The 12745-nt window shown below is 42.8% G+C and overlaps 1 protein-coding gene across 2 annotated transcripts; it reads left to right on the forward strand.

Annotated features, from left to right (window-relative positions):
• The first annotated feature begins 100 nt into the window (after window positions 1-100).
• Window positions 101-11897, forward strand: zmp:0000000760 (collagen alpha-1(IX) chain). Of its 2 annotated transcripts, XM_029175995.3 has the most exons (27): window positions 101-902; window positions 1244-1355; window positions 1791-1914; window positions 2465-2858; window positions 2965-3042; window positions 3112-3207; window positions 3296-3349; window positions 5429-5482; window positions 5569-5622; window positions 5698-5751; window positions 5860-5913; window positions 6005-6058; window positions 6141-6194; window positions 6545-6598; window positions 6685-6729; window positions 6835-6888; window positions 6965-7018; window positions 7109-7162; window positions 7261-7332; window positions 7416-7451; window positions 7883-7927; window positions 8039-8071; window positions 8721-8867; window positions 9322-9498; window positions 10114-10204; window positions 11078-11155; window positions 11393-11897. In XM_029175995.3, exons 2-27 carry the CDS (start codon window positions 1277-1279, stop codon window positions 11620-11622), a joined length of 2319 nt encoding a protein of 772 aa, XP_029031828.1. In that variant the 5' UTR covers window positions 101-902; window positions 1244-1276; the 3' UTR covers window positions 11623-11897. The 2 variants fall into 2 exon arrangements, with proteins under 2 accessions (XP_029031828.1, XP_055358297.1); XM_055502322.1 differs by lacking the exon at window positions 101-902 and having other exon boundaries at window positions 1194-1355.
• Window positions 11898-12745: the final 848 nt, after the last annotated feature.

The following is a 12745-nucleotide window of genomic DNA, read 5'->3' on the forward strand; positions in this document are numbered from 1 at the left end:
AGATGATAAAAAAAGTTACGCCTGCTGCACATCATCCCTACAGTTGGTAAGTTATGGTGAGTGTGTCACAATTTAGTCTCCTCTTATTCTCATTTCTCTCTCGTGTTAATTAGTTTAATGTTCAGTAAAGGTCACAGAAAGGTCAAAACACTCAATTAAACCTTCCAACTGTATATGTAACTGTTTACCTGTATACTAGTATTTATCACTGGCCTTTTCCATAGGGCCCTACATGTAGCATTGCAGTTACTGTAGATACAGATTGGTAGCTTTGACTGAAGCTCTGCTGCAGCTGGAATGTTTGCAGAGCAGCTTGTGTTTACCTGTGACATACTACATCTGTCCCTCAGTGAGCCTCTGCTCATGGTAAGATACTGTTTAGAACAAAGAAATATTAAACTGTTCTAAAGGAATTTCACGGTAAGTTTCCTTATTTGTCATAATTCACAGTTCCACAGATGAGCAAAGACAATAAAAGTTATAAGTTACTTGTTTTTGAGATATTCTGGTTATAACTATTTTACTATAGAGTTATTCTTCATCAGATATATATTTGATATATTTGATAAATATCAGCTAATATTTTCTCTAGTAGCTTTAACTTGAATAATAGGTTACATGCAGTACACCTGCTTCCTTCATATGCTGACTGCTGACAGTGAGCTGCATTACCTGTAGGTAGAACTGACCTATAAGAAGATGCAGATCCTGTGGGGACCAAAGGTGAAGTGGAGCTCAGGGGTCATTCTCGTGGGACACGCAGAGCTTCTAGTTTGAATGGTTTTCCTGTTTAGCTCAAACACCGGCCCAAGGATGGCATCTTGAAGCGGGATATATCCAGACACCAGGGACTGGAAGAGATCCATCAGCAGAGATCCTGGGACTAAGTCACTCTATAATATGTAAGTTTATTTGATATTTTACTAATGTATATTAGTACAAAAACAAGGCATAGGCAGCTGAGCAAACAAAACTTTAAGTTTAATGATGTTTGCTCTGAGTGTGATCTGATGTTTGGTTTGCATGTGTCAGTAATTTGACAATCTTGATGATAACTGTATGGACAATGCATTTTAACAGGATACAATTTTGTAGGTCTTATACTAAAATATAGAACTAAATAAAAAACTTTTTTAATGCTCAATGCATTAACACGCCTTTTATCCATTCTTACTACTTACTAGTTTGTGGCTCTGTTTATTTACTGCAACTTAATTACAGTTACTGCGTGGATCTATTGCAGGCACTTTTAGCTCCGGACATTAAACATTTAAACATGCCAGTGGACAAAGAAATGCTGGCGTTTGCAGCAGTTTTACTCACCTTCAGTCTGACCCACTGTCAAAAGTTGCCAAGTAAGTTTTTTTCATATTCGTCTGTTGACTTCAGCACATTTGAAATGAAACATTTTAATAGTGGGACTATTACAGTATGTCTTTGTACATTAATGTTCTGCTGTGACTAGTTTTTGTCCTGATGATGTTTAGGCCATGACCAGCAGATGTCATTGTTTCCAACAACTGATTTTTTTGGTTCTTGTATGTTGTCTCTGCCTGGTGTCTTTGTGAACACTTAGAAAGGATGTCATGCTGTAGTTAAGCAATAACAAATGCTGCTGAATACTACAGTGAATCGTCACTGCATGTTAACTAGTTTGCTTAAACGCCTCGTTCCTAAGAAGATATGTAGTGCAATTTAGGACCCACATTAATTTTAGTAGACGTCCAGCACAGTTGTTACTAAATCATGATTGTGTGACCCCAAAATAAGCTCTGGGTTTGCTCTGGGAGGTTTTGATCTCCTGGAGGAGCTTCGGGTGCCTGAGTCGATAGGAGTGAGGAGGGTGGACGGCTCCCAACCTGAGGCCGTGGCCTACCGCGTCAACCCCTCTATCCACCTAAAGAGGACCATAAGGTACAGAAGACGGGCATTAGCAATGTAGAGATGCATACACAGTAGACAATGGCATCACTATCAGGTGACAGCACGATGTGTGACGTGACAGATGCAGCCTTTTGATGTTTAAAGGGGAGCAACATCAGGCTCTAAAGCAGCTTCACACCTTCAATAATATCCCAGTACATCTGTACATTACTACTGTATTGAGAACAAAAGTAAAGATCTGCAGGTCGGAAATAACATGCTTAGATGACCTTCAGTTCTATGGCTGCATGGCTTTAACCACTACATTTTAGCTCAAGTTTAGGGCTTGTTTACATTAGAAAAGTAGTGCTTTGCATTTTCACACAAAGTTAAAACAAATGTGTGTCCTGAAATTGTTGCAGAAAATAGGCTCTAAATGAGGTTAAGCATGAAATTAAAATGTCTGTTTTTACTTACTCACGGTTTTCTAAAATAAAACCCTCATGTTTCCACAAAACCTAATCGTTGTTTTGTGTAGAAACTACCCTCATTGGTGTCATCCAGTGCCCTAAACCTCTCTTTCTCTCTCTCTCTCACACAGTGATGTGTATCCAGATGGGCTTCCCTCTGACTACTCTGTCACTGCAACATTTAAAGTCACCAAAGACACCGCCAAGACGTCCTGGAGCCTGTGGCAGGTCAGCGACCCCGAGGGGCGCGAGCAGGTCGGCCTGCGCTTCCAGGGTGACGCCGGCTCCCTGGACTTCTTCTACACCAGTCCCAGCGGGAGCCAGATGCTGAGGACGTTTTACGGTGTTGAGAAGCTGCTTGATGGGGAGTGGCACAAGCTGGCGCTGAGTGTGAAGGGAAGCCAGGTGAAGCTGCTGGTGGACTGTCAGGAGGTCAGCGTGGAGTCCGTTGACGAGCCCAGGCCAGTCATTCGCACGGGGTTCACCTCCATCGTGAAGCGGGCGGCGGGAGATCGCTCTGCGTCTGTATGTGTCTGTAACAGCCTGCATATTTTCACATATACCCTTAAGACTAGTTCTATTCCATACAGTACCCTCCGGTTTAGATTTGGCACATCCTGTCCTTCTCCAGGTGGACCTCCAGCAGATGAAAGTGTCATGTGACCCGGAGCAGCCTTATTCAGAAGGCTGCTGTGAGCTCTCCAGTGTCGTGAGTCACCGAGCTTTGCACTCATTTTAGAAATGTTTGCATTTCGAAACCATTTTTTCTGTCTCTCAGTGCGGAGGCTACGCGGAGATCGGCCTCACAGCTGGAGGAGCGTCTTGCAAATGTGTGCATGGACAACCTGGTATTCAGGGACCTCCAGGGCCAAAGGTGAACACAGCCATACTCTGAATGTTGGCAAAACACACCGACAAGACAAGCTGAGCCTGTGCTGATAGCTTTTTTTTACCATCTGCAGGGTCACAGAGGTCTTTCAGGGGAACCTGGAGACTCAGGAAGACAAGGAAAATGGGTAAATAGATTAACTATATCGACTGTGTGTGTAGACAAGCCTTAATTACTCTAGTCTGCTCAGTGCATACTTAACTTCCCCTACGGAAGATAAAGAGTTAAACTGGATTATAACACTGTAAAACTTTCATTTGTGAGACAGCAGTGAAGCTGTGGAAAATGGCAACAGAAGTACAACTGAGACACGACAGAATGGAAACAGATCTGGAAGCAGAAGCACTTAGCGATAGTAAACACGGGCTCCTTTCATAGTTTGAAAACGTATCCACTTTGCGAAAGATTGAGGAAGAATCCAAGATAAGCACGCAAGGCTACAGACGTGACAATAAAGATGTTATGGTGGTTCTGAAAGATCCATTTGTCTCTTAAAACACAGGAATTCTCAGTTCAGGGCAGAATTAAATTCAAATTGGCAAAAGATCACAAGATTTTATAATAGTTTTGTGTTTCCATTTGGAAGAAATGGAGCCAAGCGTAATGAATCCCACACACTCAGGAAAACCAGGCCGTTGAGCAACAACCGCGGCCTCCGTGTGTCTGCTAATGAGCGCATTAGCCTGCTATTGTGTGAAATTTGTCAGATGTTGGGTTTCTCCAAGGCTTTTATTCCCGTGGATGGGGCTAATTAATTCACCGCGGGAAGACGCCAGGTTTGGGGGAATGGTAATGAGTTAAATATTGTGCTGCAGAAGCCAATTAAACATGGATCAGTGAATAAATAAACACACCCACATTTGCATCCATCATGGAGGCGCAGACGTGATTATTTCCACTTTAAATTTATGGCTTGTTAACGTCCTTGATGCTTAGCGGGCTGCGCTACACTACGCTGGAGCTTTGAAAGCCGGTCCAGAGAACATGTGCTTGGAGGCCGTGCGTTTGTGCTGCTCTGGCATTTAACATGCCCTCTGCACTGAAGGAAATCCCCCGTGCTGCCTACACAAACACACGCACGCACGCGGACCCTCGTACATTCGAAGCACATTTCCAGAGATGTTCATGCTACGCTGTCGTTTCCTGAAATGCAGCTGTAGCTCATCTGGGAGTAAACATCTGTCTTGTGAAACCCGCGCTGGGGCTCTGACCTTCTGCCAGCTCGTGAGTCACAGATCCCCATCTTGTTTGTGTCCTCCCCCTGTTGGCACTGGAGGAGGGCATTTCCTGGCAGACATGTATGAACTGTCCTTCTCATGCAGTGGGTGGTCTTTAGCCATAGCGCCCTCGAGGCGTCGTAAAGTTCACGGTCGTGACTCTCGCCGTACCGTTGCCTATCTCTGGGCTCGACGCTGCACAGCTGAGTCTGCTTAGCATCAGCGCTAGGTGCGACAGTTAAACAAACTGACAAGGCAAAGGCATTAAAGTCTTGTTCAATCTGTTTGTTGACTCAACAGATTACAGCCAACTGGAAAACACCTTTTCCTTTACTACTGAGGAAGTCAGTTTGTTATATTTATGACTAATGGCTCCTAGAACTTGGCTAAACTACATTGTGCTTCAATGTAGATCAAAATCGCATAAGCGTAATTATTGTCCATTTTATAATATTTACTGAACTGATGATGGAGTAGTCCGACGATACTTGGACTTAAAGATCATTAAACGAAGAGGAAACACCTGAGGCAGCCCATAATGTGACACTGATGAGTAACAATGGTACTGTACAGTTTGTTCTCTTTGGACAGGAGCAGGCCTGCTTTCCCTGTTTCTAGTATTTGTGCTAAGCTAAGCTAACCGTGTCCTGGCTCCAGCCTCCGTATCTACAGGCATGAACTGCAGCTGGCCAAAAGGCAAATGTGCATTTCCAGCATAAAACTAAATAAACCCACGTTCCCTTTCTCAGCCTCTCATGTCTGTTTTGCCCTGACAGCAAAAAAATTATTTACTGTCCTACTAAAGATCAAATGTTGTCACGCCTAAGGAGATTCTCTTTGTAAAAGTTTATATCCCCAAAGTTATTAGTGGCTTTCACTGAGTGGAAACATTTGCTAACATTCATATTTTATGATCTGTTTCTCAAGATGATTGATTCACAAACAAATAGTTTCAGCGCAGTGACTCCTTTGTCTTTTTTGTCCTGCAGGGCATCAGGGGCGACACAGGAGACTACGGCAACACTGGTGAATCAGGCGTAAAGGTGAGATGAGGTTCTTTTTCCCCCAACTGTATGGCTCTGATTTGGCTCCTCCTTAACATTAATGAAACCTGTCTCATGCTCCTTAGGGCGAGAAAGGAATCAAAGGCGAGAAAGGAAGGAGAGGACTCTGGGGTCAAGTGGTAAATCCTGGCTCGTGTCATTTTCTGCACCGTGCAATATTTCTGATCAGAGTTCAATGAGATGTTTGTTTACAGGGCGACAGAGGTCCTAAGGGTCTAAAAGGATTAAAGGGGGCAGCAGGTTTCAAGGTAAACGTCTCCACTGGTTCAATTAGATGTGTTAATTAAATTGAGAACTATTCATTAGAGCTTAGTGCAAGGCTTTTAACCAGAAAGCCAACATGTGATTCATTAAAGGGAGTCCGTGGAGCAGCTGGAGGCATCGGAGAGACCGGGAAACCAGGAGACGTTGTGAGTCGCTGTTCAGACACAGCTCTAGTCCGTTTTGCTTGTGGTTATACAGTATAATTAGCATATCACTGACATTCTGGCCTCCTTAAAGGGCCCTAAAGGCAAACGAGGATTTGAAGGGATCCCCGGCTATGAAGGAGTTAAGGTATCCCTAGTGCCTCTGTTCTTGTCTTGTCTTCTTTTTGTTAAGAAACTGCGCTTTAATTCTCTCAATCATTCATTTTTAGGGTGAACAGGGGGCCACTGGCACAGCTGGGCGGGCTGGGCCGCAAGGAAAACAGGTGGGTTCTTGTGGGATTCCCTGTTTCATAATCTATATACTGTATGAGACACTGATTCTGTGTCCACTATCTAAATTCCCACATGTGCCTGCACAGAGCCTGTAAATCAGTGGTTGAAACATTGGATGGGAGCGATGTTTTTGGCCTAGGATCTGTATCCATAAACAATGTTAGTTCCTGTGGCTGGATTTTGGCTGTTATCTGCCTGTATCAACACGAGCTGATGAGTCACTGAAGGAAAATGCCCGACAGTAACCCTTTCTACTGTATAGGATGAAGACTGAGGGCTGTATCAAATGTGCTTCATAGTAGTGGATGATTGTAACTTCCATCTGTACATTGATTGACAGGGTATTGTAGGAGATCCTGGAGAGAGGGGAACTCCTGGAGAGAAGGGGAAACCTGTATGTATAAAAATACCCCAAAATAATTTGTTTTATGCAGTTTGAAGTCCCTTTTAATTTTTTTCTTTTACATTTGTGAAAACTAGGGAACCCAAGGACCCGTTGGCAGAACTGGCACCATCGGAGCAAAGGTAATTTGCATCTGACCAACCCACCAAGCATGAGCAGAAAGCTCATCTTTGCTCACCTTGTTCTTTGGATTTGCCTGTTTTCTAATAATGAGAGAATCTCCCCAGGGCATTGTTGGAGATCCGGGGTTACCTGGCAGAGACGGGGATCCAGGAATAGAGGTACAGCCATATGTTCTGCATTTGATGACGTTTCCATGTGAAATTGTTTATCAAACTTGTCACCTTCTTCTCTCAGGCATATCAAGGACCACAAGGTCCTACTGGAAAATTTGGACTAAGTGGATTAAAGGTGGGTCTCTGATCTAGGCCTGTAATAATAAACACAGTTGTTTTTTGTCTTTAGTTGAATCTGTTTGTGTCCCATTTGTGTGTCTGACAGGGGGAGAAAGGCTTGTTGGGGCCAGCAGGCGAAATGGGTCCCCAAGGCCAGACTGTAAGTCACTTCATTTCAATCACTGAAGACAAGTACATAATATATTTAGAGAGATAATTTGTCATCTCATCACTTTTGATTCGTATTTTTTCCCCAAGGGACCAACAGGTTATAAAGGTTCTGCAGGAAAACCTGGCAGACCTGGATTTATCGGTCCACCAGGACCCGCTGTAAGTGCAGAACATGGATTTTCTGAGCTCCTCTAAACAGTTGATTTTCAGTTAAGATATTAAATTGTGACCTGCCTTCACAGGGACATGTAGGTGTGCCTGGGAAACCAGGGCCCAAGGTAATATATCCTCACCCACCACCAGCTAGACATGCAAGATGAAGGCAAAATTACCATTTAATGCCACAATTACTGCAGTTGTGCAGTATACAAACCATTTTACTATTACAAATATTTTCAGGTGACAAATAAAGGTAAAGTTAGATTCTAGTCAATCTTAAATGTAGTGTTACCCATCAGCCATCTGCTAGCAAATAATAATAATAGTTTGTCTGTGATCTGTTCGTCCGAACAGAAGACGGCACAGTTCACTTCAGCTGTGTGTAATTAGGATATTCCCCTAAAAACAGAACTATGGTTCTGCTGTTTCTTGTGTAAAGCAAAGACATCTAATAAAAACATTCTGCACTTGGAGTAGAAAACAACAACTACTGTAGCTCCAATTTTTGCAAGCTTTTTAACACTTTTTATTATTTTTATTCACTTGGCAGGGCGATACAGGAATCCCGGGTAAAGAAGGAGTCAAAGGTGCACAGGTACACAATAAAATCATATTTATAAAAAATGAAGTATGAACTTATCTGCCTGTAGTTTTATCCTAATTATGTGTTCAATTTGTATTCAAAACTAATTTATGTTTTTAAAAGGGAGAAAAAGGAAGGAAGGCCCCAAAAGGAAAGGTGAGCTCTGATTATTATTACTCTATAAAGAATAGTGTCACTGACTTATACTTATCACAGAAAGCCTGTCTGAACGAAGGGTAAGGGAACAAAAAAACTTACAATATAATTAATAAATAATTTATTTAACCTTTAAAAAATATTCTCAGCATTTTTCTTTTTTTCCATCTACCCTGCACTCACTGTACAGTATGCAGGTGTGTGTTCATGCCAAGATTCCAGCCTCATTATCCTTATTTTGACCAGACAATACTACAGACTGTCAGTCTGTAGTATTGAGCAGCCTGAAAAATCTAATATCACATTCCTGACATATTTTAGGCATCTGTAGATGTGATAAGGGCAAAAACGCCAATGATTGCAACAAAGTGAATCTTGCACAGTTCTCACAATTTGCTTTAAACGTTTAGTAAAACAGTATTTGAATATTTGATGCAGGTGTTTCAAATTTGTTTGAGCAATCTGTGCCTAATGTCTATATAACACATATAAAAACTATTTTTTGCTCATTATGACATTAAACGCATTTCAGTCTGCCACTGCTTCCATGTTCAGCACTGGTTTCTCATACAATAGTACATGTATGTGGATTGCTGCCTCTGTCCTGAATCTGGTCTGACTGCTGTAATGCTGTTCACCTGCGTTGTAGGTTGGGGACAGGGGGAAGCAGGGGCCTCTGGGAGGACGGGGGAAGCGTGGGCCAGCAGGTCCAGATGGACGTTCTGGACCTGCCGGAGTTAAAGGGGTTCGAGGTGAAGGAGGACCAGATGGCTTTCAGGGGCCCCCAGGTCCACCAGTGAGTACAGCATGAGGCTCTGAATAGTTTGGCTAGTACTACACACATTCCAGTGGTACAGTATGGAGCAGTACTTCACGTCATGAGGATGGAAGGCGCTGCGACAACTGACATTTCATTTATCCGTGAGCAATTGCGCAGAAACAACAGCCTAATCATTAGTTGCAGCACTGATTGGTACCCTACACACACGTAGAGTTCAGAAACAATTTCAGTGTCAAGAACACATTTAAAGTGTTTCTCATTAGTCTGTAGTTAGCAGTGACTCACAGCAAGGGTTTCACTTAGTGCCTATAAATACATAATGATTGTCAGGAAAAACTGTTACGTTCATTTATTGGTTGCATTTCCTCAGAGAGGCAACGATGGCGTCAACATTCCCTGTCCTGTAATATTCCATATTACATGTTGCACACTTGGATCGCGTCCACCGATTCCATCTTTTATTACTCAGGGCCCAGCCCTCGCTTCTCAACACGTGATCGAGGTTTGTCAGAAAGTGGTCCTGGAGCAGATGTCGTCCTTTGCCAACTCAGTGAAGAGGACGTGTGCCGCAGTGTGTCCTCTCTACGGGGATGTGCCCATGGGTGCCCCCGGTCCCCCTGGGCAGAAAGGACCCCCCGGGCCACCTGTGAGTATTCATGCACCTTAGGGGTTTCATTTTCTGTCTCTAGAACTTCAGCTACACATTATCCATACATTGTTGCACTTCGCTTGCTAAGGTCTGGCCTGGGCTAAGACAGCTGAAGAATTTGGCAGAATCGCTTGGAATGAAAACATTACAATTTTCCACGTCTCCACGAGGACAAATAAGGAGTCACAGACTAGACACTTGGTCTATGTTGAATAGATTTTGGAGACTATCAGCGCTGTCCTTGGATTGAAAAGTCTTTTCCACATTAATATTATACAGGGTAGAATCGATTCACGCTCTGCAGCTTCTTTAATCACGACTCAAAGGCTGATAAACAATCTCAACGCCTTGACTCTATTAAAATATTCCACTACATTCAGCTATGAACAGTAAGGCTCATGTAGTGCCATTTGGTGCCAAACCAAGAACAGTGAAGTACCAGTACTTTACAATGTTTCCCCAACACAGTATTAGGTGATCAGGCGAATAAATCTTTTCACAGCCTGGGTTGGTGGTGCATGAAACATCAGTTCATGACATCAAAAAACATTGAAGTTTGAAGTGAATACTCAAACATTGATTGTGTATTTTTCCAATTGACGATGTTGTCAGGGTGACCCCGGTAATGATGGTGTTGACGGAGAAGTGGGACCGCCGGGATTCTACGGAGAAGCTGGAGAACAAGGCCGAAAAGGAGAAAGAGGTGAGAGAAACAAGCCTCAGAAGAACGATACAGTGGAAGTTAACGGCCGACGGCAGATTCTTGTCTGACAACAAGGAACAAAATATATGTTAACGTATTCACCCTTGTAGTGTGCTAGGGATCAGTTGCTTTCTATACACATCTTGCACATATAAAACAGAATTGTTATAAATTTGGACATTTCTTTTCATTTCAGAAAATGTGACCATACAATAGTAATAAAAAATAGCTCCAGAGGCCAAGAAAGACTCACATCATGTTACTTTACTGTTTGTGACATGGATGAAACAGGATCTTTGTTATTCTTTAAAAATGCCATATCATCATTTTTCAGTAACAAGCAACAGCTTGTGGAAAAAAAAAGAGAATCTATGAAGTTTATTAATATAGCACCACAAAGACATACTGTACATGTTTAGCAATAGTCATTAAAAATAAAAGTACATATTATGCATAATTTATTATGCAAATATTTTTTACACACACAAACTTAAACATTGCTATTATACAGTAATGTATCATATTTTATAAGAAACACTGTTACTCTATTTAAAAACTAACCATTACTGCAGTAATGTAAAAGCATAAATATGTATTTGAGATAATGTTGCTTCACTCTGCCTGAGGCTGTTATTAATCATCATCAAATGCTGTACACACACCTGCAGGCTAACAGATGGTTTTACTATATTTATGGTCACTGGCCGGAGAATGATGTTACACTCATCCTACTTTCCTGATCCAAGCCAATGAAATGTGTTTGAAAAGTACACTGGATAACATGTTCTTCATGTGGGGAATGCTCCATCACACGTCTGCTGTCGCAGGGCACTAATGTGTGTATATGTTTATGTTTGTGTGCCTGGCTCCAAGGGGACAGAGGAGAGCAAGGTGACAAAGGATCCACTGGTTACAGCGTGCCTGGCTACATGGGAGATCAGGGACCAAATGGTAAAATACCGACTATGGTTTGATGATGGACTTGTAGGCCTGTTTAATGTTCTGAGTGAGTTCAGCTGAGGCTGCGCTTCCCAGGGCACGCAGGATAAGAGGGAGGAGGTGGTTATTTGCCAAGAAAGACATCTCTCTCTGCAAATTCATTGTTGTTGAACTGCGTTTTTGGGGAGTGTCAACATGTAAAAAGTTGGGAAATTTCAAGGCTAACCAGCATGTCTGACTCCATCACAGGCCAGCGTGGACGTCCTGGCAGAGCCTTCAACGGGCAGCCAGGGAAGCAGGGTGAGCGGGGCCACGTGGGCCGTCCTGGACTCAGGGGCCACTCGGGCCTCAGAGGACCTCCGGGCGTGTGTGCCACCTCTGGGTGTGCTCAGCTCAACACCACCATTGTGACACCTCCACCAGCAAACCCTAACCGTAACCCTAACCCTAACCCACGGAGGTTCAGGAACCGCCCTTAAGATGTGGCGATGAGAAAAGTGTGTTGGTGTGTTTTCTGTTCATATGTGTTTGTCTACAACAATGTGTGATTTTGATGTAAATATGCAAATGAAACCTGAACTGAATTTCTGGAAACAAAGGTGACCAACAGTAACGCCTGTGATGTATCGATGCAGTAACTAAATATATGTGTATAAAAAGCCCAACTTCATATGATAATTTTATTTAAACTGATTTCAAGTCTCACATTGACTTTGTCTTCAAACACCTGTTCTTTATAATAAAAATCCAAGAAAATGGTGCTGATGGTATTTGCAGACTATTGTGAGCCAGGTTTCGATTCATAACGACAGCTATAGTTTATTGTGATGGAACCTCATGCAGCTTTAATGTTTGAAGTACTAGAATTTAATGGAGGCTATGAATTCTTAAAAACATTCATGTTTCTGCTACAGGTAGTACAGCGCTTGTGAGAATACTAAACAATCTTGGCCCAGTGTTCCTCAATTTTCAGATCAAAGGCCCAAACTATAATAGAGTCAAAAGTTTGGATACTTCTTTCTTTTTTTATTGTTGACAACAACCCAGAATATGTTTTGTATGTTTTAGAGCTTTGCACACTCTTGGCTTTCTCTCCGTCAGCTCCTGGAATGGTTTTCCATCGGTTCCCAGAGGTGTTGAAGCTGCTTTTCCTTCACTCTCTCGTCCAACTCAGGCCCAGTCATCTGATGCAGCCCTCTATCACTCTCCTTAGAGACATAGCTCTTACATAACCTACTGTAGAGGTATGTTTAGGGTCTTTGTCCTGCTGGAAAACAATTCATGGCCCACTAAGAGTCAACCAGGTGGGGCGGCCCTCTGCAGAGCAGCATCACGCCTCCTAGAATGCGCTGATTGTACATGTGTTCAGCTGTCACAGAACCTAATGGCCCACAACACGTGCTTCATTGTGTGTTTAGAAGCTGTTGTAGTGATGAGACCCAAACAGCGACGGTTTTCCACACGGTGACTCAGTAAATATGTTGTAACAGCACTGTTTCACAGCAGACAGAGCCGGTTCCATTCCTGGCCGGGGCGGATGTTCCAGCAAAAAAACACCAAAAAAAAAACTGCTGTCCAAGTGGAATGGAGACTCTCAATTGC

This window comes from Betta splendens, chromosome 15, assembly GCF_900634795.4.
Source record: "Betta splendens chromosome 15, fBetSpl5.4, whole genome shotgun sequence".
Taxonomy (NCBI): Eukaryota; Metazoa; Chordata; class Actinopteri; order Anabantiformes; family Osphronemidae; genus Betta; species Betta splendens.

Excerpts from the sequence above, each read along its gene's own strand:
- zmp:0000000760 (XM_029175995.3), top strand. The coding sequence starts at position 1,277 with ATGCCAGTGGACAAAGAAATGCTGGCGTTTGCAGCAGTTTTACTCACC. Across the intron at positions 5,914-6,004 it reads CCGGGAAACCAGGAGACGTT|GGCCCTAAAGGCAAACGAGG; the intron begins GTGAGTCGCTGT and ends GCCTCCTTAAAG. Across the intron at positions 8,868-9,321 it reads AGGGGCCCCCAGGTCCACCA|GGCCCAGCCCTCGCTTCTCA; the intron begins GTGAGTACAGCA and ends TTTATTACTCAG.